The sequence below is a fragment of the Nannobrachium achirus genome (assembly GCF_963921795.1).
Source record: "Nannobrachium achirus genome assembly, chromosome: 22".
NCBI lineage: Eukaryota > Metazoa > Chordata > Actinopteri > Myctophiformes > Myctophidae > Nannobrachium > Nannobrachium achirus.
Genome location: NC_137829.1, coordinates 5,133,746 through 5,156,007, shown reverse-complemented (window position 1 = coordinate 5,156,007; position 22,262 = coordinate 5,133,746). Strand labels below are relative to the sequence as shown.

Below are 22,262 nucleotides of genomic sequence, written 5' to 3'. Positions count from 1 at the left end.
AAAGGCTAGAGCGCTACCGACTGAGCTACTGGAACACACATGCACCCACTAAACACTAAACATAAATATTGCTGTATATGCCATTTGGGGTCATTGGCATGTAAGGGGTTTGGGAACCCCTGGTTCAGAAACTTCTTTTGACATCTGAGAAATAAGACGCACAACACAAACGAGGGTCCTTCTTTCAGGTCTGCATATATTTCATTGGTAACATTCGTTCTATCAGAGCTTCAACAAAAGGTTTCGAAATGTCAAGGGACAACAGTCTAGAAAGGCTTCCGAGAGGCAGAGAAACTCATACAGCAGTATAGGGGAGAAAAACAACAATGTAGTATTGTATTCTGGACAATTAATGCTTTGTCCCCCGGGGAGGCCAGGCCCGATCATTTCTTGCTTTCAATAATGACACCCGCCGTCCCAAAACACAACAGAGAGATTACCCACAGAAAACGTGTGACCTCCAGCGGACCCCTCTCTTGTGTCTTGACAAGTGGATAAGACGGTATGCAGAGAACGCAGGGAAGGCGCTTGAGATTAGAACGGGTACACATTATTGTTTATCATTATGTTATGCTTTAACTATTGAAAAATAGCAGATATACAAGCTCACAGCGCCGCACCAGGTGCCGCGCTGCGAGCTTGTAGACCTGCTATTCTTGAAAAATCGTGCCGACTCTTTAAGTGTCTTTTGAATCCTTCTAAGGTTTTTGGAAAAACCTATGTTTCTGTCAGCAATCTGGCTCGCCATCGTCAACGAAAAGGTCCTTTTCACTTAACTGGAGCTCAGTTAGTCTGTTCTTGAGAGACTACTATGTCAGTGGTTCTCTAACTTTTTCATGGGAAGAACCCCCCAAAATGATATTTATTTGGCCACGGACATGCATCTCAAAATATTTAGTTCCAGGGACCACCCAGAAGCAGAATTTGAGTTACAAACGTTTGCTTCGAAAATACATGTATTCAAAGATTTGCACACATTTTCACGACTTTTTCAAAAATAGCAGATCTACAAGCTCACAGCGTGGCACCGTGCCGCGCTGCGAGCTTGTATATCTGCTATTTTTCAATAGTTAAAGCATAAAATAACGATACACAATAATGTGTACCCGTTCTAAATGGGTTAAATCTCAAGTATGCACGAACGCTCCTCTGTACACTTGTACACAAAAGCCCAGCTAATTTGAAAGGGTCAGGATAGTGGCGCATCTATCGGCAATAGAACTGCATTTCCCATTGGGATTATCAAGTATATACTAATATACATACAGTATACACACACAAAATATGTATATACTAATATATATACACATTATATATACACACACATACATAATGTATAAAGTGTGTGTATAACAGGGCAACAGTACCGGTGCCATTCCTTTCAAAACAGAGAAAAGTAAGTGCACATAGAAGCCGATGTGTGTATGTGTGAGGGGGCGAGGGGGCACACAGAGAAAATGTATATTTCATAATTCACCTCAACAAATCGTTGAGGTGGATTCACTCTGCTATACCAGACGTTACGGATCGGACATATTGGGGAAACAAAACCAAAGGGGAGCGGAGGAAAATAAAAATCCAAAAAATATATTTATGTTTATATTTATATATATTTACGAGGTATGTATCCACAAAAAAGAAAACGAAAAAACACCAAAAAAAAAAAAAAAGAAAATACTTCAAAATAAGCAGTCTGGTTTTTTTTTCCTCTCTCCAAACATGTCCTTTCTTGTGATGTCTTAAAACAACAATAATATTAAGAATATTTGTACATATTGTTACTGAATAATTAATTAGCAAAAATAAAACCAGGAAGCGTCGCTCTCTCTCCCCCACAGCCCTTGCCCTTGGGTTCGAACCAAAGTCCGGTTCTCCGAGACAACAGAGCCTCCACACTGCTGGGGGTCCAGAAGAAGAGCACCCAAGGCCTCCTGGCCACATGGTGGTGCTCATTAGACTGCTGTACTCAAAAAGAGAGGGGTGGGGAAAGGGTTCTTCACAAGTCTCAGAAGAGAAAAAAAATATTTTCACCTCATCTGTGTATTGAAAAGAAAAAAAAGGTGGGATGGAGGGGAGCTCGGGGAGCTCGGCAGTCTGGCCACGCCAGGCTAGAAAAACCACCCCCATTATAACCGTTAGTCGCCCAGCAGCAGCAGCAGCCATCGACCGCCTCAAGTCTCCCTGCTGAGTTTTGGAGAGCGATTGGGAAGGCTGGGTTGAGGGAAGCAGTCGGTGCAGGTAGGGGAGGAGTGGGAGGGGGCAGGGGTTGGTGAGGGGGAGACCCGCTGTAGATTTTAAAATAATAATAATAATAATAATAATAATAGGTGTCTCTGTGCATCAAATCAAAATCTTGGGGTTAAATGGAGGAGAAAAAGGAGGGGGGGAAAAAAGGTCTGCAGGTCTTCCTCTCCATGATTGTTAGTTAGGCTGGCAACTAGGGGAATCCATCCCCCTCTGTGGTCACGCTAGGTACTGCTGCATCGCTGTCTTCGCCCTTAGGGTTATTTTTTTTTTAAAAGGAGGAAAAAATAAATAAAAAAGGGTTAGTGTGACCTCCTGCAGTTTTATTAGCATGTAATGTAAATGTTGCTTGTGTACTTCTGTACTACACTTGTGTAAAGTGTAATGTTTGTGTGTACTAGCTTGAGTGACTGTATTTGCACTGTCTGTCCTGTGTGTATTAGTGTAGTACCTTAATTCTCGTTGCCGTCAGGCAGAAACCTTGTACACTATCTCCATATTCCATATTTTCTTCTGTAAATGATTGTCCTACTTCAGCATACTACAGCCAAAAATAGCCAAACTACAAGCTGTGAGCTTGTTAGGTCTGCATTTTCTTTCAACAGAAAATGTTAATAATTTTAAAAAATAGGTGAAAGTGGTTAAGTCCGTCTGTGGGTTTTCTAAATATTGAACCAATGAATAGCATTAACAAAAACGTGTGAGTTGTGACTAAATGTAACTACATAAGATCCACTGGAACACACATTGTTTTTTTCCCCATTTTCAGAAAGGTAACAGTTTTGGACATACACGGTTTCCACCCAACAGCAGCAGTATGTGTGACGTGCATGCATGGTGAAACAGAGATGGCTTACCTGTCACAGAGATTGGGGTCAGAGGATTGGGTCAGTTTGTGCAGGATATCTACAAACCCCATCTCCCTCAGTTTATCCTGTCGCTCCTGAGAGCCTGATCACGCACACACACAAACACACACACACAAACACACACACACACAAACACAGCCACACACAGAAAGGGTTAGGCTTTAGTTTCGATTAGCTTGGAATCCCCCATCGAGGATATCATGGCAGGTTTCTGAACTATCCATATCCCTCCAATGAGACGCAGAGTGAGTACACTCAAATTGAGTGCATCTCTCCACTCCGACATGTCTCCTTTCCGACATGTCTCCATTCCGACACTAACCCTATCTCTAACCCTAACCCTAAACCTTAGGCCCATGGGAGTGTCGCCACTCCGACAATAAGAAGTCAATTTTCGGAGTGGCGACATGTCGGAATGGAGAGAGCCTCCCTTATAAAGATTATGATATATGACGATAATGTGGAAAAAGGGTAAAGTTCTCCTTTACTTAAACCCTATTTACTTTGGGTGTAACACTCACCGTCCTCCTCGTTCCAGATCAGGTTGGAGATGCAGAAGGTGGCAGCTAGTTGTAGTTTCACATTCGAATGCCCCTGTGAGGGATGGGGGGGAAAGGTGGGAGAGACGGAGAAAGAGATGGGATAATTAAGCAATAACGTACGCCATGGTATATTGTCATTAACACACAGCTGAGGGGAGATGTTTGGCTCGACGCCAAGCAGAGTTATTGCTTTCATAAAGTGGTTACCATATATAGTAACAATTTCCCAATAAAATGTTTTTAATTAACTATTGAATTACAAGAATAATTTCTGCAAGAGAGTAATCCCAGACTGCCTGTATGAACTGATATTCCCTATAAACTCATAGAAGCACCCATGTATTGTTCTAAATGTGAAGATAATCAACATTGAGCTTATTGAGCTTATTGGCTTATTTCTTATGTTACTCAAAACTGTTTATTGGACTGCATGGGGAGATTGTTTCCACACAAGCTGCCATTGCAGACAGACATGAGACTTGGCGACACCTAGTGGCAAAGTTGCTGTTGTGAGCATGGGAGAACATGATGTGATATGATATACAATTTGACCAACCTGTTTTATGAGAAGAGGACAAAATAATATATATATTTGAGTCCTTACACACTGGGAGCGTTTGTGTGCTATTACGGTAGTTATGAAAAATTAAAATAAAAGTTGTTTGTGTCATGAGTACATTTACACAGAGTGCAAATATTATGTGGCGATAAAGCGACCAATTTTGTTTTTAACAAAGTCAGTATTTCACTGCGAATAAATGCAAGATATTCACATTTCTTGATCATGTATTCATCATGCTCCTGGTGTGTAAAGACTTTTAGAGAAGATGCGTGACCAGATGGGTTGCAGTACCATGTAGTATTTGATTTTCTGGAGCATGTCGTCATTGGTCATGATGAGCTCCTTGGCTGTGTTGCCGTCTGCGATGTTGGCCAGGATGCACAGAGTCTGAGGCACAAGACAGACAGATCAGTTCCCTTTTATTGTTGCTTGGTTCTGACAGCACAGAAATGTTGCAGAGGTTCTACCAGTCGGTAATGGCTAGCTCGCTCTTCTTTGCGATTGCATGCGAGACATTCCTTTGTCCCGCTGGCTAGGATGATTTAGAATGAGGCACACGATGATCGCTTGGCTCACTCAATAGATGAATTGCTTGGAAAACAGTATGGACACTATTAGACAAGCTTCTGTGTGTTTTTGCAGCATTATGCACACTGCTGAGGGTGTGTGAGTTGTAACTGCATATTGTAGAAATGTCAATATGTTGGGCAAGTAAGAAAATGTGTTAACTTATTTTATATGCATATGAAGTCAAAGCTTCCTTTTTAAACTTCTTCTCTGGTTCTAGGGATTTCACTTTCACACAAAGTTCAATTGATCTATAAAAAGCAATGACCACACGTATGCACCAAAAGTGTGACAAACATTTTCTCCATTTCATCGCCACCATTCTACAACTGTAGAATGTGCTCAACTGTGGACCTTTTCGACTTTTAGTTAGAGTATATCTGCGTGAGCCCAACCTGTTCTTTGACTTCTATGCTGTGCTCTCCTTCCAGGATGAGAGTGACAGCCTGCATGATCTGCTTCCCATGAGAACTCATGATCTGGTCAATGTGCTGAGAACATGGAGGAAAGACATGGGCAGGAGGTTAGAGCGTGGGAGAGGGGGAAGGGGCAACAAGTCTCAGTGCTTGCATCTGTGGAACGGTGGCAGGCCAGGAGGACGCAGGAGTGGTGAAATAATAACATGACATTTCAGGCTTTCTTGGACGATTTGTGACATAATATACAGCACACTGGTCTCCCTGTGATTTGTCTACTTTTTAAACATCTTGGCCTATTGGTTTAAATCAGTGGTTCTCAAAGTGGATTCCAGGGACTAAATTGACCCGTACAATAGGCCTGGGGCGGTATGGACATTTTGTTACCGCGATTACCGTCTTCCCATTTACCGCCGGTACTGCGGTAATTACCGCACCCCCGTATCTATTAATTAAGGTTCGGCGATAAGCCAAAATATTGCAATCATCTTCCCAAAAGGAGGGGCGACACAGCCTGACTGCCCGAGTTATACTTCTCCGTACAGCACAGCGTGTCTGGCTTTCAAAGGAGCAGATCTACAAGCTCACAACACGTCGCATCCGCGATGCGTTCTGAGCTTTTAGATCTGCACTGTCGGGTTACCATAGTAACGTAGGCAAGCTACGTAGGCTAGCTACTTGGGCTATTCAGACACAAACAGCTGAAGGAAGGGTTGTCAGATCGTGTACAGTGATTCTGTAAACTCACGTCACGTCTCAACTCTCAAATCGCAGTGATTGAGTGCTGCTATATACAGGTTTTAGTTACAAGACTTGACAGAAAAGGTTATAAAATCGCCGACGCGCCGCTGGACGGAGCACAACGTGCGACGGTGGAGTTTCATTTTCGGCTTTAGTCCACGCGGCCCGCGCTCCGCCAGTAATCCGTATGAATAAAAAAAGATATGCCACAACACAAGGTAGCCTATGTATTAACATCCTTGTGTCGAGTGGATTACAGAGAAAGAGTTGTGCTCCGTACTCTATCTATGCCCTGCGTGCAGCCGTGCACTGTGTACACTGCAGGTCTCTGTGTGTGAGTGACGTATGTGGCTTCCAACGTGTGGTACACGGCCCAGAGCAGAGCGGCATGGAGCGCATGCGGTCCTTGCTTCTCCCCCGTTTTAAAACTCGCTTGTTTTCCAATAAAAAATAGACCTTTTTTTTGTCTTTTTACCGCGGTAAGCACAATGACACCGCGGTAGACCTCGGTATACCGCGGTACGGCGGTACGGCGGTTACCGCCTCCAACCCTACCGTACAAGTCTGTAACTCTGACAGTATACAAATGGAACCAAATGAATCCCAACGGGTCCATTTGGTTCCATTTGTACACTGTCAGAGTTAAGGGGAAACCTTGAAATGTCAAAGTTTGAGAACCACTGGTTTAAACTACATGTTTCTTTTTTTTCATTTTTTTTTTCAGTCTGTACCATCGTCTTTAAAAACAGTGTCAAGATGGTGGAATTGGTCAAGCTGCACCGAGTCAGATTTAGGTTCTGTGTGTGTGTGTGTGTGTGTGTGTGTGTGTGTGTTTATTTGTTTGCGTCTCACCGGGCGCGTTGACAGGAGGTTGCGTAACAAGCCCAGGGTCTTCATCAGCACGTTGGTGTCTGGGTCTGAGAGCAGCCGGAACAACTGCTCCGTCCCCAGCGACCGCACAATCTCTACCTTCACCTTCTGATCCGCCTGGAACGCCATGTTCTACAACAACCCCCCAACACACACACACACACACACACACACATACACACAGACTACACATTAATTAAACACTCTGGCCACAGTCGCTGTATAGGCAGATATAATGATGTACAGCTCATGTCTGAGAGAAGGACGGTGTGATGATGAACAGGAATATAAAATAACATTTTCTCACCATCAGGGCCCAGATCCCATTGACCCTCAGTGCAGGACTGTCACTCTGGGTTAGGCTGCATAGTAACTCTATCACCCCCGACTCAAGGATGGGCTACACACACACACACACACACACACACACACACACACAGAGTACACATCAATATTTTAAGAATGCAATAGACCTTTTGTCAGCCTTCTGATTGGTCCCTGAGACTCCCTGACTGGCCAACCAGAAAAAACATTCACTTTTTGCTATCGGGGGTGGAGTTTGTGCAGTGGAGAATGTTGCTTCAGCCTTTCAAAAACTGTCCGCAGTGCGGAGCACGGCAATCGCCTGGTACGGCCGCGGCAGTAGGGGGCGATCTCGCTCATCATAATGAATAAGCTTCAACAAACTAGTTCACATGGACCTTATCAATGGTCTAACTAGTTACGATTGGGTACATATATTTTAAATGGGCAGAATTACGTGTATGTGAGGAGAACAGATTATAGTTCTCCTCTTCCTACCCAAGATTCAATGCGCTTTCTATTGCTATTTCTATTCTCTCTCTGATCCAGAGGATTAAACTAATTAAAACATATATTTTCGGGGGGAAACTACTGTTTTGCTATGTAATTACTGTACCCTTTTCTTCCCTTTTTATTAATATCACGTAGATGTGTTTTTTTTGGTACTTTATATAGCTGTAATGAGGCTATGAACAAAAAAAAAATCCCATCCACTTCCACTATAAAAGAATCTGCAATAGTGATTCTGTCCCACTGGGATTAAACACATTAAAACATATATTTTTGGGGAAACCCCCTGTTTTGCAATGTAACTACTGTACCTTTGTCTTCCCTTTTTATTAATATCACCTAGATGTTTTTCCTTTGGTACTTTATATAGCTGTAATGAGGCTATGAAAACATAAAAAAATCCCATTCACTGCCACTATAAAAACAATCTGCCCAGGGAAAATGTCCCATCATAGTAACAGGGCAGAATGGGGCGGGATTTGCAAACTAGTCTATTGTGTCATCATACTATCGCAATCTAGTTTGTGTGTGTGTGTGTGTGTGTGTGTGTGTGTGTGTGTGTGTGTGTGTGTGTGTGTGTGTGTGTGTGTGTGTGTGTGTGTGTGTACTGTGTACCTCTTTGCTGGGGGAGAACTCCAGCAGCAGGTTGCATAGTGTAGAGGAGGCCATAACCAGGACCTCATCAGGGGCATTCTGTAACAACTAGAAACAAACGCAAGGATCAGAAGCATAGCAGCTAGTCCTCAAGTTACACTGCTCCTGCTGGGTTTCTATTCTACTAATAAAAGTACAAATCGGCACAACCGTAGATCGTGAGGTTGTACTTATATACGGTATACTGGGTTAGGGTTACATAAAAGCCTTGCTGAGCCAATCCTGACTTTCCGCCTCCATACTCTCGATAATGCATGATCCCACTCGTGTTTTTCAGTAAAAGTGGCTTGTAAATATTGGTAGTTGTGGGTTTAATATTGGTAGTTGTGGGTTTGGGCTTTTAACACATTCCCCGCCATTTAACAATACCTTCGTACTCTATGGTGCCTCTGGTCTCCATAGACTTCCATGTAATTCATAGTGCACGGATCATGCACACCCATGCCTAGATAATGCACCACGTGTGTCCACATTGCTCACAGCTTTCAAACAAAAAAATCCGAATGGAAATCCGTTCAGGCATTCATGAGATACAAGCCATTATGTTTTCCTAAAATGTAAACAAAGATGGCTGCCATGTTTGATAGATGGGGTTGCTATGGGGGTTAAACATGCAATTTCGCGATTTCTATCATGCCTACTACATTTTTTGGGGTTCAAAAATTTTTTTGAAAAAAAAAAAAAAAAAAAAAAAAATGATTTTTTTTTTTTTTTTTTCAAAATGGCGGAAATTCTCTGGACTATCGGGCCTGGCAGGGAAAGACATTGAAATAATCTCGGGACTATCGGGCCTGGCATGCAATGAGTTAAACTGTAGTTGCTTATTTGGGCCGGTTTCCTTATATTGTTGTTATGTACATTTTCATGTCAACAACCCCCAAATACAGTATGTATTTGTCCGCAGACACCTTACAAACATTTGTGTTGTTAAAATGTTTAAAAAAATGTTTGTTTCTGAAAATAGCAGATCTGCAAGCTCGTGTGTTGTGAGCTTGTAGATCGGCTAATTTCAAATAACCGTAGCCTAGTCGCTTCTTTTGGGCTCGTTTTCATAGATCTGGTTGCTCATTTCTTTCGCTAAATCTGGCAACACTGGCCACTGACCTTCATGAGTGGTTTCCACACGGCGTGATCATGGAAACTGGTTCTTAGCTGCTGCACCGACCGTGACAGACTGTGGAGACACCTGGATAGACAGACACAAACAAAAGAGAGGCTGCAGTCATTTTTAATTCACACAGAGATAGAGAGAGCGAGAGAGAAACACATACAGTAGTAGGGTAGATCAGAGGCATGTTTTCGAAACCTGTTTTTTTTAGGACCCTTATGGTGTCTAGTTATGATTTTTTCTTGTTGGCGTGGTCAACTAATGTCCCATGGGGTTCATTTTTTTTCGATTGCTTGCACCTAACCATTCACTTACTATAAAGGAAAAAAGACCCCCCCAAAACTATGGTTTAGTGATTCGTGCAACACTAATGCTTGCAATGGATTTAGAATCATGAAAAATCCCTAGTTAGAACCATCACATGCTACTTAAAGATTTTTTTTTGGGGGGGGGGGTCTTTTTTTCCTGTATAGTAAGTGAATGGGTAGGTGCAAGAAATCGTTAAAAATGAACCCCATGGGGCATTAGTTGACCACGGCAACAAGAGGAAATCATAACTAGACGCCATAAAGGTCCTAAAAAATAAAAACAGGTTTCGAAAACATGTTGTTCAGGTGCTCTGGCAGCCTCTGATCTACCCTACTAACAGGGACACAACAACCAGGAGGTCATCAGAATGTGAAAGCATGACCACAACAGAATAGATCAGGGGTCTTCAACATTTTCAGGCCAAGGACCCCTTAGTTGAGAGAGAGATGACCCTGCAGGGACCCCCACAACCTTTTCAGAGATTCCATATAATTCCATTGTTTGACAGCACAATCATCAGTATATTTTGGATTCATGTCAATTTCAGATATTTAACCGTCAATACTTAACTTGACCTTTCACTATGTACTTAGTCTGCTCTTTTTCCCCTCTACAACAAACCTCTTTGCCGAAAACAGCCGATCTACAAGCTCAGCGTGAGGCATTGTGAGCTTGTAGATCTGCTATTTTTGGCTAAAGTTCTCGGAATATGGACGCTAGGGTTCAAGTGGTTGATATAAAAAAAGAGAAAAGATTTGGAGTACCCCCTGTAGTAACTCTGAGGTCCCCCTAGGGTTCCTGGACCCCCTGTTGAAGACCCCTGGAATAGATGGATGGATGGATGAGGTCCCCCCCCCCCCCCCCCCCCCCCCCCCAAACATACCTGACAGCTGCTAGACGTACTTTGATGCTAGATTCTGATAGGCCACTGACTATCCTGTCCATCATGTTCTCTGTCTCTGTGATCTGTCCGGGGAGAAGGAGGAGGTAAGGCCTCTACAGGGTGTAGACTACAGTATTCACACTTACACACCGTTTACTGTACGTTTGACTGAGTGGAAGAGTTACCTTCTTGCGGATGTCCTCGTCATTGGAGCCCAGTGAGGCGTACAGTTTGAAAGCAGCTTGTCTCAGCTCGTGAGCGTGCTTTAGGTCGTGGTCCAACTACACAGGAGAGACAGTGGACCTGTTACAGCCTATTACAAAGTCCAATCTAAAATGGCTTTCAGATTTTAACTACAGATGCTTGAAGGAGGTCTATTGACCGAAATGTTGCTTAAATAAAGTTGTCTCTATTGTTTACAGTTTAGGCATTTAGCAGACGCTTTTAATCCAAAGCGACTTACAATAAGCAGATAAAACAACACAATAATAAACAAGATAATATGTCAGTACATCAACAGCAATATAACACGCACCCATCTCTGAGCTGATTAGGCTGATTAGGTTTGCACAAGACTTGTTTCTGAAGATTCTAACTAGTAAAAAAGTATTCATAAGTCAGGAACTTTACTAAGGACTGTAGTAATCTTTTTTTTTTATCCAGTAAAGCTCAGCAGCTTCACAGAACAGAGCGAGTTTGATGTATTTTCTTGATTCAAACATCACTCACACAGGTTCTAGATGCTACTACTAATGCACACACCCTCTTGATGTCGGTGATGGCAGACACAGAGCTTGGGTATTTGAAGTAGTCGGCCAACATGGCAACGAGGTGATCCGTGGTGCTGGCGATCCTCTGCAGCTCCACGTCGGGCTCCATCAGGTAGGCCAGGGTCTCTGCCCCCTCCACGCGCTCCTCCAGCAGACGGTCTTTACTGCACATCCGCACCAGGCACGGCAAGGTCTGGGGAGAGGACACCGACAGTCAAAGTTTAGTTTGAGCAGTTCAGATTTTATATATATATTTTTTTAAATGACCTTTTCCAAGATCCATCCATTTTTATACACCGTTTCAGACAACACATCATAAATGATTGTGTCACCTCTCTCTGAACTGCTCAAGTCCTTCCAATAAGACAGAAGGCTTGCAGCTAGGGCTGTCACGATTCCGGTTTGAATCGAACCGAAATTGACGTTCGGTTCAGTGAATCAAAAAATCACAACTCGCAGTGAATCGCGATTCACTTCCGTGCATGAAAATGTTGTTAGGGCATAAAACCCAAAGTTTATATTGTTTATGTTACACCTTTTGTTATTCTCATTTGTTATTATTCAAATAAAAGTGACCTATTGAGAAACAAGTGTTTTTCTTAATCAAGACAATAGCCTAAATCAATAGTCATATAGCTCTCAGTGCTGAAAAAAGGAGGTTTAAAAAATGTGTATATCCTATATTGTATCGAATCGGATCAAATCATGACCTTAGAATTGAATCGTGGATTAGGCATATCGTGACAGCCCTACTTGCAGCATGTGGATTGATGCCCCCTCTTACGCAAGAGGTTTACGTCGTGAGACTCAGGCAAGCTGGTTAGAATATCAGGGTGCAGATATTATGACTGCTCGCATCGGAAAATAACCCATATGAACTGTGGAATAAGGTGAACTTAGAGCAGCATTCTCCATCATATTGAGAAGAGGTGTAAGCGTGAACATTTTGATGCACATGTTCTCCCTATGAAAGGATACCTGAACTAACTCATCCACATCTATACTATAATTTTGCGAATGTCTGTCTGTCTGTCTGTCTGTCTGTCTGTCTGAGTGAGTGTCTGTCACAGCGTTTCTCCTCAGTGGCTGGAGCAATTGATCTGAAATCGCATCACCATTAGCATATGAACACACCTGACATAACTGTGAAGCCCGTTTGTCACTTTCACAAATCGTATGCTGTATATTAGCATTTTTATGGTGTATCTACTATCTATTCTGCATCTAGCATGAGGCATATCTATTCTGCATCTAGCATGGGGCAACATGTTTAACCAGCTGTGTGTGTGTGTGTGTGTGTGTGTGTGTGTGTGTGTGTGTAGGCGGGTGGGGGGGGTACACAGTATCTCTGTAGCCTTTAAACGAAACGGGTATTTGTTACATTGATGCTCCTACATATTATCATGCAAGCACCAGAAAGTTACTTTCCATCCCTCATATACTGTGTGCACAGTGCACACCCCATAACCCACACACTGCACATCATTTCGGAGCTCATATCTTTGAACGGGTAAGGACTAGTTTATTATAAATCATGAACCAATTTTTTTTATAACATCTATTTTTCCATTATCTTGCTATCAGGGTCGCTGCTGCATGACTGTCACAAGACTGTCTCACCTTAAGAACTACGCAGCTGTCATCTGTCTTGATGGCTCCTGCTCGACACATGTACGTTAGACTGTTAGAACAGGAGAGGAATTAAAAACAATTAACACACACACACCCACCATGTATGCTGTGTAGATACATCCCAATTTGACCATATTCGATATCTGCTGCTATTTGATAGGTTTGTATTTGCACAGGACTGCAGATTGCAGAACACTATCAATGTGTATGACGTTATGTATATTTTATATTTGTTTTGATATTTGACATATTTACTCTTCCTTACACCCTTATTCTAAGAGTTCATCCACTCTTTTATACCTGGTATAAACGTACGATGTGACAATAAACTGGCGTTTTATTTACTAATGTTGCTTACCATTTAGCGGCTGTTAACTGCATTTCAATGGGCTGATCCCGTTGCATCATTCGGACAAATACCTGAGAAAGCAGCTCACCATCCACCAGCACTGGAAAGACATTGGTAAAATACAACAATCATATGAGAGAGAGAAGAGTACGAGAGAAGAGTGTAGAATAGAACACAATCAACTTGAAAGTAGAAGACAATCAAAGATAAGAGAGTACAAGTGACAAGTCAAAGAGTTAAAGAGAAGAGTCAATGAGAGTCGAAGAGAAGAGACGAGAGGAGAAGAGATTCCTCACCATTCACCAGTGTCATTGAGACCTGAGTGTTCTCGTACGCCAGGACTGAGAAACACTTTAACGCCTGCATCCGGACCTGGAGCAACCATGGAAGAAGAGACAGAGAGAGAGAATTGGAGAGAGACATGGACATTGACATGGTGAGAGAGAATCAGAGACATGAAGGAAAACCACTTTTGTCTGATGGGTATAAGACAAGTGGTTGTATAAACCCCACACACACACACACACACACACACACACACACACACACACACACACACACACACACACACACACACACACACACACACACACACACACACACACACACACACACACACACACACACACACACACACACACACACACACACACACACACACACACACACACACACACACACACACACACACACACACTTACCTTGTAAGAGGGAGATATAAGTAGAGGCGCAATGTTTTGGATGGCGCCATGATTGAAAAGAACCATCTGGTGCTCTGGGGTCTAGAAAGAATACACATAAAGTTAAAACAAATCTTAACCAAGAAATAAATATGTGTGTGTGTGTGTGTGTGTGTGTGTGTGTGTGTGTGTGTGTGTGTGTCAGCCAACCTTGCAACAGTGGGAGAATATCTGTGTGATGTATTCTTGTGTCCTCTGTGAGCGGCTCAGTAGAGACATAAGATGAGGGATCACAGTGGGGTCCTTAAAAAGGCACAGACAAAAAGACTATTAATTGCATTTTTCTCCAACTGCCACAGTCGCGTTCACATAGAACCCTATGGCATTGGGCACCAGCCGCAAATGTGACATCAACCGCCTTTTACCATCTTATCCAACCACAACGAACGGATAAGAGAAGTACATGTAATATGAGTAATAGGACGATGCTGGACTTGCAGTACTGTACATTTAATTCATTTTTCATTAGTCTTGGAGCACAAGAGCATATCAGCAGACGAATGTAAGTATAGCCGTCGAACTGACAGAAGACGTTGCTTTTTCCACAGTGGTGAAAAGAAAATCCTTACTTGTGGCCCAGTCTAATTCGTCCCGCAGGATAAGAAAAGGTCCATGACCATTGATTAAGTATATGCTGTATGACAGACAGCCGTCCTCATGTCACTCTCTCCCTACTGCTGCACTAGCAGCTTGCTGTGTGTAGGTACGCTACTTAACGCTCAAATACCTGGAACGCGCCCGAGTCGCGTTAGATTTTAACCACTTTAACCATTATTTTATGCTCTAACTTTAGAAAAATAGCAGATATACAAGCTCACAGCGCAGCACCGAGTGCCGCGCTGCGAGCTTGTAGATCTGCTATTTTTGAAAAATCGTGAAAATGAGTGCAAGTCTTTGAATATCTTTGACCTGACTTCTAAATCCTCTAAATCATGCTGTTCTCAAACCTTTTCATGTCAAGGACCCCCAAAATTACAGGTATTTAGCCACGGACCCCCATCTCAAAATATGTTGTTCCAGGGACGACCCAGAAGTAAATATTTGAGTTACAAATGTTCGCTTTTAAGTAGATATATTCAAAGACTTGCAAAAAAAAATCATGATTTAAAAAAAATAGCAGATCTACAAGCTCGCAGCGCGGCACTCGGTGCCGCGCTGTGAGCTTGTATATCTGCTATTTTTCACTGGTTAAAGCATTCAATACTTTTAGGCCTAAATGGGTTAAAACAATAGAGGTTGATTGACTGTAATAGTTGGACAGGAATTGAGTGAAAGAGTCAGATAAACGAGTGAAATGCTCCCGCTTTGCAGCCAGTGCATGTTGCTCACAGGAATAATTACATGGACAGGTACAGAGCCTAATAGCATGACTGAAAAATGAGTTTCAGGATTTCAGGAAGCAACACAGGCTGTTTTTCCAAACAAGAATATAGTAAAGTTGTGTAATCCACTCAGTTGTTGTCAAAAAGATCATTTCTGAAGACACAAGAGCAGAAGTAGTGAGGGTGTGCATATTTGCGCGTGCACAACTGGTCTAGTCTGCATGAAGTGTTGACAGTTTGACAACCCTGATTTAGTCACTTGCTATGTTAATATTACAGGTACAATAGCTTATTGAACATAGCTGGAAGGTTTTAACAGAGATGCCCAATGTGTTTATACCCGGACGCACCGTTACGGTTGTGGAACGCATACGTTGGTCCTTAGCATTAATCTGTAGTATTTCTATAGCTCTGTTCTCTGATGTAACTTACTTGTTGAGAATAAACAAGAGCTTTCAGCCATGGTCGTACATTGTGGAAAGCTATAACAGTGCCAGCCCAGGTAAAAATCCTGCTTCCTACAAAACTGCATCCGGTCATTTCCACACACATGCACGGAAAGCACACACACAGTTACCATATCCAACTTTGCAAAAGCAGACTGATCCCAGTGTATGACGGAAGTTATTGATGATTTCGCGACACACACACACACACACACACACACAGGGCTGTCACGATTGTGACATTTTACATGACTATTAATTTTCTCTCAAATAATTGCGATTAACGATTTAATTGTGTTTTTGTCTTTGATCATTATATTTCTGTTTGGCTTTTAGGCTTTGAAGTTACACATGGTAGATATGACACATAAGCTAAATATACAAAGAAATTGCTGACAAATTGACAACTTTATACATAAAAAAAGAACATTGATAGTGGAAATAGCCGCTATACAAGCTCACAACGCGTCGCATCGCGACACGTTGTGAGCTTGTAGATCTGCTATTTCCACTATTTTTTACATGGAAACGATTATGACGATTATGAAAAATAATCACGATTATGTCAAATAATCACGATTAGACGATTATGTAATAATTGTGACAGCCCTACACACACACACACACACACACACACACACACACACACACACACACACACTTACAGTGTAAAGCAGCTGCACTGGAGTGACTGGACTAATAAAGACAGTTCTGAGACATCTGAGGCAGGCTTCAATGAAGATCAGGTCTGGACACAGGAGACCTGGATGTGACACACACCACACCGGTTACTTATTTACATACTTCAGCACAGGTTTGACTGAGGTTTGCTTCTTTCAAAGTCGTTTAATTGTTAAGTGATTTCCTGCAGCAATGTGTGTGTATTAGGGCATTCACCAAATATTCGAATATCAAAGTCACTATTCGACGTTGTTCACCAAAGTCGAATATTCGCTTTTTTTTTCTCTTTAAAACATATATAGTTTATAAAGATTGGCTAGATAGCAAGTCATAAGAATGAGTTGTCAATGCCCCTGGTGGATTAATTTGTTAATGCTCTATACCAGGGGTTCTCAAACCTTTTTAGGCTGCGACCCCCAAAATAAACATATTTGAACTGGGGACCCCCACCCTGACAAGCACTTGGAATTGTAGGTATTACATCTAATGTGACTCGGTTCCGCAGATAAATATTGTGAAAATAGCAGATCTACATGCTCACACAACGCCTCGCAACGCAAGGCGCTGTGAGCATGTAGATCGGCTATTTTCACAATGTTCGCCTCTTGCTTACTTAATATTTGACAGTTTGGCCAGTCCTGTCGAATATTCGACTATTCGAATACTTTGAGGTCGAATAATTCGAATACTAAAAATCACTATACGTGAATGCCCTAGTGTGTATGTGTGCCTCTACCTTGCAACAGGGCGGGTATGATGTGACAATCGACTAGGGACTTGATGTTGTTCTCAGTGCCCATGGCGAGGCTGCCCAGCACCACAGCACATTCTGTTCTCAGCTCTGAGCTGGATGAGCTCTGTTGTAGCAAGTACAGTAACCTGGATCAAACAGCCAACAAACACAAAGCCGGTTTCACATAATGTGCATAAACAGTGCAAATATTGGTGGTAACAACAGATTATGCATTTCATAAAATGCAAATACACGTTTGCTTTCTTGCTAATAGGGTCATGGTTACTTCTGTATCTATTTGTACTTGTCTTTTGCACGGCCATGGGAAAGTTCCCACAGTAAAGTAGTATATACATTTTGACAAATAAAATGGACAGACTAAGAAAATGAAATGGAAGGAGACAGAAAGGGAGAGCAGGGGGTGTGTGAGACACATGCCTGGGCACAGCTCCCAGGACAATCAGGTTGGCTTTCTGTTTATTGTTTCCAATGACGGCATTCTTCATGTCACTGTGAAGATGCACGCACACGCACGCGCACGCACACGCACACACACACACACACACACGCACACACACAGATGAGTTAATTCAGCTATCCATAACACACCCGAAACAGCAGTGTATATCATTCATCATCAACAGAATTGAGCAGCATCCTCAGTCATATAAAACAGTAGGCAACTAGGCATTAGGTTGTGTTAGGCCGATAATTAACAGTTTGGGCTGTTTGTTATGACAAAGACCGAAAATACAATTCCCACTGTACATCTTGTCCGGTATTTTTATTTATTTATTATCATCACCGCAAATCAGACACACTTCAAATCCTCTACTCCTCAGGTACGCACTCGCTCTCACCCCCGCCCCCCTCCCCCCCACCCATGAATGAGAAGTTCTGTGTGGAACTGTTATGGAGGGTTGAATGAAAACAAGGTAAAATCAAGCTGTACAAAACCACATTGAAGGGCTGGGGCAGTATGGATTTTTAGTTACCACGGTAATTAACCATTAACCGGCAGTATGGCGGTATCACAGTCCTCACAAATCAACAACGATGGACATGCATTTGAAGATGGAAGCATCCAACAGATACAGTATGCCTAAAGAGGTTTCACAACAGCTGTCCATATAGCATCCCTGTAAGGTCACTTTACGTGCAGGTGAAACCATGACAAAGCTAATCACAAAGATGGAGGACATGGAAAACTTAACCGCCTGAATTGAAAAGCTCTTTGACTAGATTGTACTACCCACCACTGAATATTATGTTGCTCAGACCAGAGACTAGATTCTCTCTTTAGGGTGTGCCATGACAATTCCCTGACTGGAAGTGTTGTCCAAACAAAAAGAGTAGCAGGATGATACCAAGTGAAGTGATAACTATGCAAAGCTCCTTGATAAAATACAATCAGTGTAGGCCATTGCAAAGCAAGACCCTGGGCTTGGTCACCTGGTGCATTATAGAGACACTATAAGACCTAGGGTTCAGCAGGGCAAAGCATCTACAAACATTCTGGTATAAACAGACCAGCAGTAAATCAGATATGACCCATGCGTTATCTGAGGTTACATCATGAGCTTCTTCAGTTCAAAACATAATAACTCTGTCTGCTACATTTCCATAAGTTATGATGTCTTCCTGAATGTGCTCCAGGTGGTATCAAATAGCAGGTGAATGAGCCAAGTGGAAAAATACAGCTGCAAAAAGACAGTCAAATCAGGTACCTGCTGGGATAGTGGAGTGGAGCAGGCCGTAACTAGAGATAGCCTAGCCTGGGTTAAAAATAAAGATGAAATGTTCAGAGTCCAGCCCACTGGAGGGCAGGAGAGAAAGGGAGACACAGAGAGTGAGTCACGCTGGCGTGCTTCCAAATGACGGAGCACTCGCTCTGGAGTATTCACACAGTATCCATCCCATGTCACCATCCGACCTGGCGTTTATGTAATATAAATATAATTGTGTTGCACGTCTGATATACATAACCGAGTTAGCCTATGTTCTCATAGCAAACACTGAGGACGGCGTGCGAGGCATGTTTTGACCTATGCTTTGGACGCATGGCTGTCACTAAAGGCGATGTGGGGGCCGTTTTAGGTTCAAGGGGCACAGCCCCTCCAGAGTGAGTGTGGTGTAATTTGGAAGCACGCATCACGCTGAGGGCGCGTCCAGACAGTCAGAGGCTGACCCCCATCCACTCCCATGTTAAGAGAAAAACCCAAAAGAGGCGTTAGATGTTTGACCGAAGATGCATTATGCCTCTGTGGGGGGGGGGGGGGGGGGGGGGGGGGGGGGGTCACGAGCTCAAGGGTTCAATACAGGTTCATGGTTCATCACTGCTGTACTCTCACCCCCGTAGAGACACTCACTAACCAATGGGACAAACCTAAACGCAAGAAGAACGTCACTTTGTTGACACTCACGTTAGCTGCTCAAGAGTGAAAGTCCAAAGGTAAGGGGGTAATGCTACTATAGGCAGGGGCATTACGTATCCTTATGATCCTTCATGTGTGAACGTATACCTGACAGTGAAATGTACTCTCTCACTGACAATCACATGCAAGTCTGCCTACAGGTAAACACACAGGCACACAAACACTGCCGTGATTCTTGTTTTCTCCAAATCAAGCTCTCTCCATCACCAATGCTCACACTGGTTGTATGCTTTCAAATGTTAACCTGCGAGTCCTCACTCTGCAATGTGAGGGATGGGTTTCTTTTTTAATCCGATTTCTACATACTTCCCCATATCCAACCCCTAGAGCCCAATTTATACGATGATGTCTAAATTAAGGACATGTTTACATTGACAGTGCACAAAGCGATATGGTTGTACCAAACTCACATGACTCCCTGCAGCACTTTCTGTGGGTCGGGGTCGAACAGTCGGTCAACATAGTGGCGGCTGGTGGCAGTTACTTCCTGTATGGACATGAGAGACAAAACAAGGCAAACAGTGACATCATGAAACAGTTTGGCAACATAGTCGCTTTGTCTCCCTCTCTCACACACCCACACTCTTACACCTCTCTATCTCACTCTCCCCAAACACACGCACATGTGCAACCCACACACACACACACACACACACTCTTGGGTCTTGGAAAGGTGTTACATATCCATGGTTCGGTGTGTGTCATCTGATAACTGTTTATGTTTACATCATCATCAGCCACCTCATATCCAGAACATTCCCCAGAGTCACTGAAGCACAGACAGTCTAGCTAGCCTAATGTCTGCGCCATGCTTTCAACAAGATAGCCAAATGCAATAATTACCCAATGAATACGTAAACAACCCACAAACTCACTTGCCCACCATGTGATCTGACTGGAGTGGGACTACTACTAGAACAATAAATGTGCTGGAAAAGACAGTTAGGCTAATGTATGGGGGAAAACAACAGCTACAATACTTTGTTCTGATATTTATCCTGGTACCTTTCAGCCAAAGACAGTGAACATAACTAATGTAGGGGGGCGTTTCCTCTAATAGCTACCTGAACTCATCTGGCATGGCAACCTGTCACTGTGTCACTTGTTGTGAATAAAGCAAACTCATAACTATTGAGCTTTGGGGATGTCATCTCGGTCAACAACATATCAACAGCTGAGTCAGTAGTCTGAGAACTTTTGCTGAGTTAACGCTGTACTGTAGTAATACATATCTGAAGCAACTGACGTTAGCATAACGAAGCTATTATTATTATTAGGTATATGACGTTAGCTGAAAGGTAAACTAGTTCTCAAAGTGGGGTCCGGGGACCCCCAGGGATCCTTGAGGGAGTTCCAGGGGGTCCCCAGCCAAGTGATAGTTAGGAATCAAATGGACCCTTATTGGGTATGTAACTCAAGTGTATATGCCTACAAATGAAACCAAATGGGCCAGTCCGTTTGTACTAAAAACATTGATTTTACAATATAGATTGGGGTTTCAGAGGTAGAAATGCCATTAAATGGGGGTACGTAGTCTAATGTATGTCAAACTGGGGTCCTTGAAATTAAAATGGTTGCGAATCACTGCTAGAGCTGTAAGAAAATCTTCTCTTATGGGGGTCCCTGGCATATCTTTTCAAATGGGGGTCCGCGGGCTAATAAGTGTCAATTTGGGGGTCCTTGCCATTCTTTTCCCAAACAAACACTACTTTCAATGTGGCTACTGTGTAGCTTGCTAACTCATTCCGGGTGACACTGACAGCTCCAGAGCGCGTTCGGTTTCAGTCACGCGGTACGCCGACGGGGTGGATCCTGGCGGCGGTCGCACGTCTCTCAGACGAGGTTCCCGTGTGAGCCCCGCCCGCCCGGGACACGCCGTGACGCAAAAGTGTTCGCCGCCACCTACGTAGGCGGACCGCCCTTTGCTGTGCATGTTGCAAAGCCCTTTAGCACGCCAGGCTAGCAGGACAACTTGGAGCCCTTTCGTATTGACTCGTCGGCCTGCTAGCTCCGTGCGACCCGTCCGACTACATGGTGCGTGCAGTGCCGGAGTGAATGCAATGCGAGGTGTATAGATGTGTTGTGTGGGATGAGCGTGGGACTCACAGACAGCACACTGATGCGGAGAGGGGCCTCCAACAAGCACGCCATCTCTCTTCCCCCCGATCCACCGCCCCATGAGGAGCAGCACCAAGCACTGTTGCCATGTCTGCGTGTTATAAGCGACTCTGGGCTTGTTTCCTCCCTGCAAAGGCAGTGAATGAATGGTGCTTTGGGTGCTTGGACACCTGCCCTTTTGCCTCAAAGTGCCCTTTTGCCAAAGTGCCCTTTTGTTTTTGTTTTTTTAATGACCTGCCCAACTTCCCTGGCCCTTATCAAGATGAACATTTGACAAATAATTATCATTTAATTATATAAATTATTATTATTTATAGCCTAATATAATTCAAACTGGCTGCCGTCAGTCAGTTTTAGTTTGACTTAGTTAATAGTTTTCACCTTTCTCACCTCACACATGTTCTGAAAATCTTCTAAATCTTTTCATAAAATGTTTGTCAACTATCTTTTTTTTTTTT

The 22,262-nt window shown here is 43.1% G+C and overlaps 1 protein-coding gene across 1 annotated transcript; it reads right to left on the bottom strand.

The window, feature by feature from the left end:
* Positions 1–210: 210 nt before the first annotated feature.
* armc8 (armadillo repeat containing 8) lies at positions 211–21,870 on the bottom strand. The gene is made up of 22 exons (XM_080752468.1): positions 21,793–21,870; positions 20,097–20,173; positions 17,690–17,761; positions 17,255–17,397; positions 16,503–16,600; positions 14,220–14,312; positions 14,031–14,111; positions 13,626–13,701; positions 13,339–13,429; positions 12,969–13,029; positions 11,341–11,541; positions 10,764–10,859; positions 10,579–10,661; positions 9,383–9,464; positions 8,240–8,326; positions 7,119–7,211; positions 6,794–6,943; positions 5,180–5,275; positions 4,509–4,604; positions 3,635–3,707; positions 3,102–3,195; positions 211–2,497 (listed from the first exon to the last, which is right to left on the bottom strand). Exons 1-22 carry the CDS (start codon positions 21,835–21,837, stop codon positions 2,464–2,466), a joined length of 2,022 nt encoding a protein of 673 aa, XP_080608594.1. The 5' UTR covers positions 21,838–21,870; the 3' UTR covers positions 211–2,463.
* Positions 21,871–22,262: the final 392 nt, after the last annotated feature.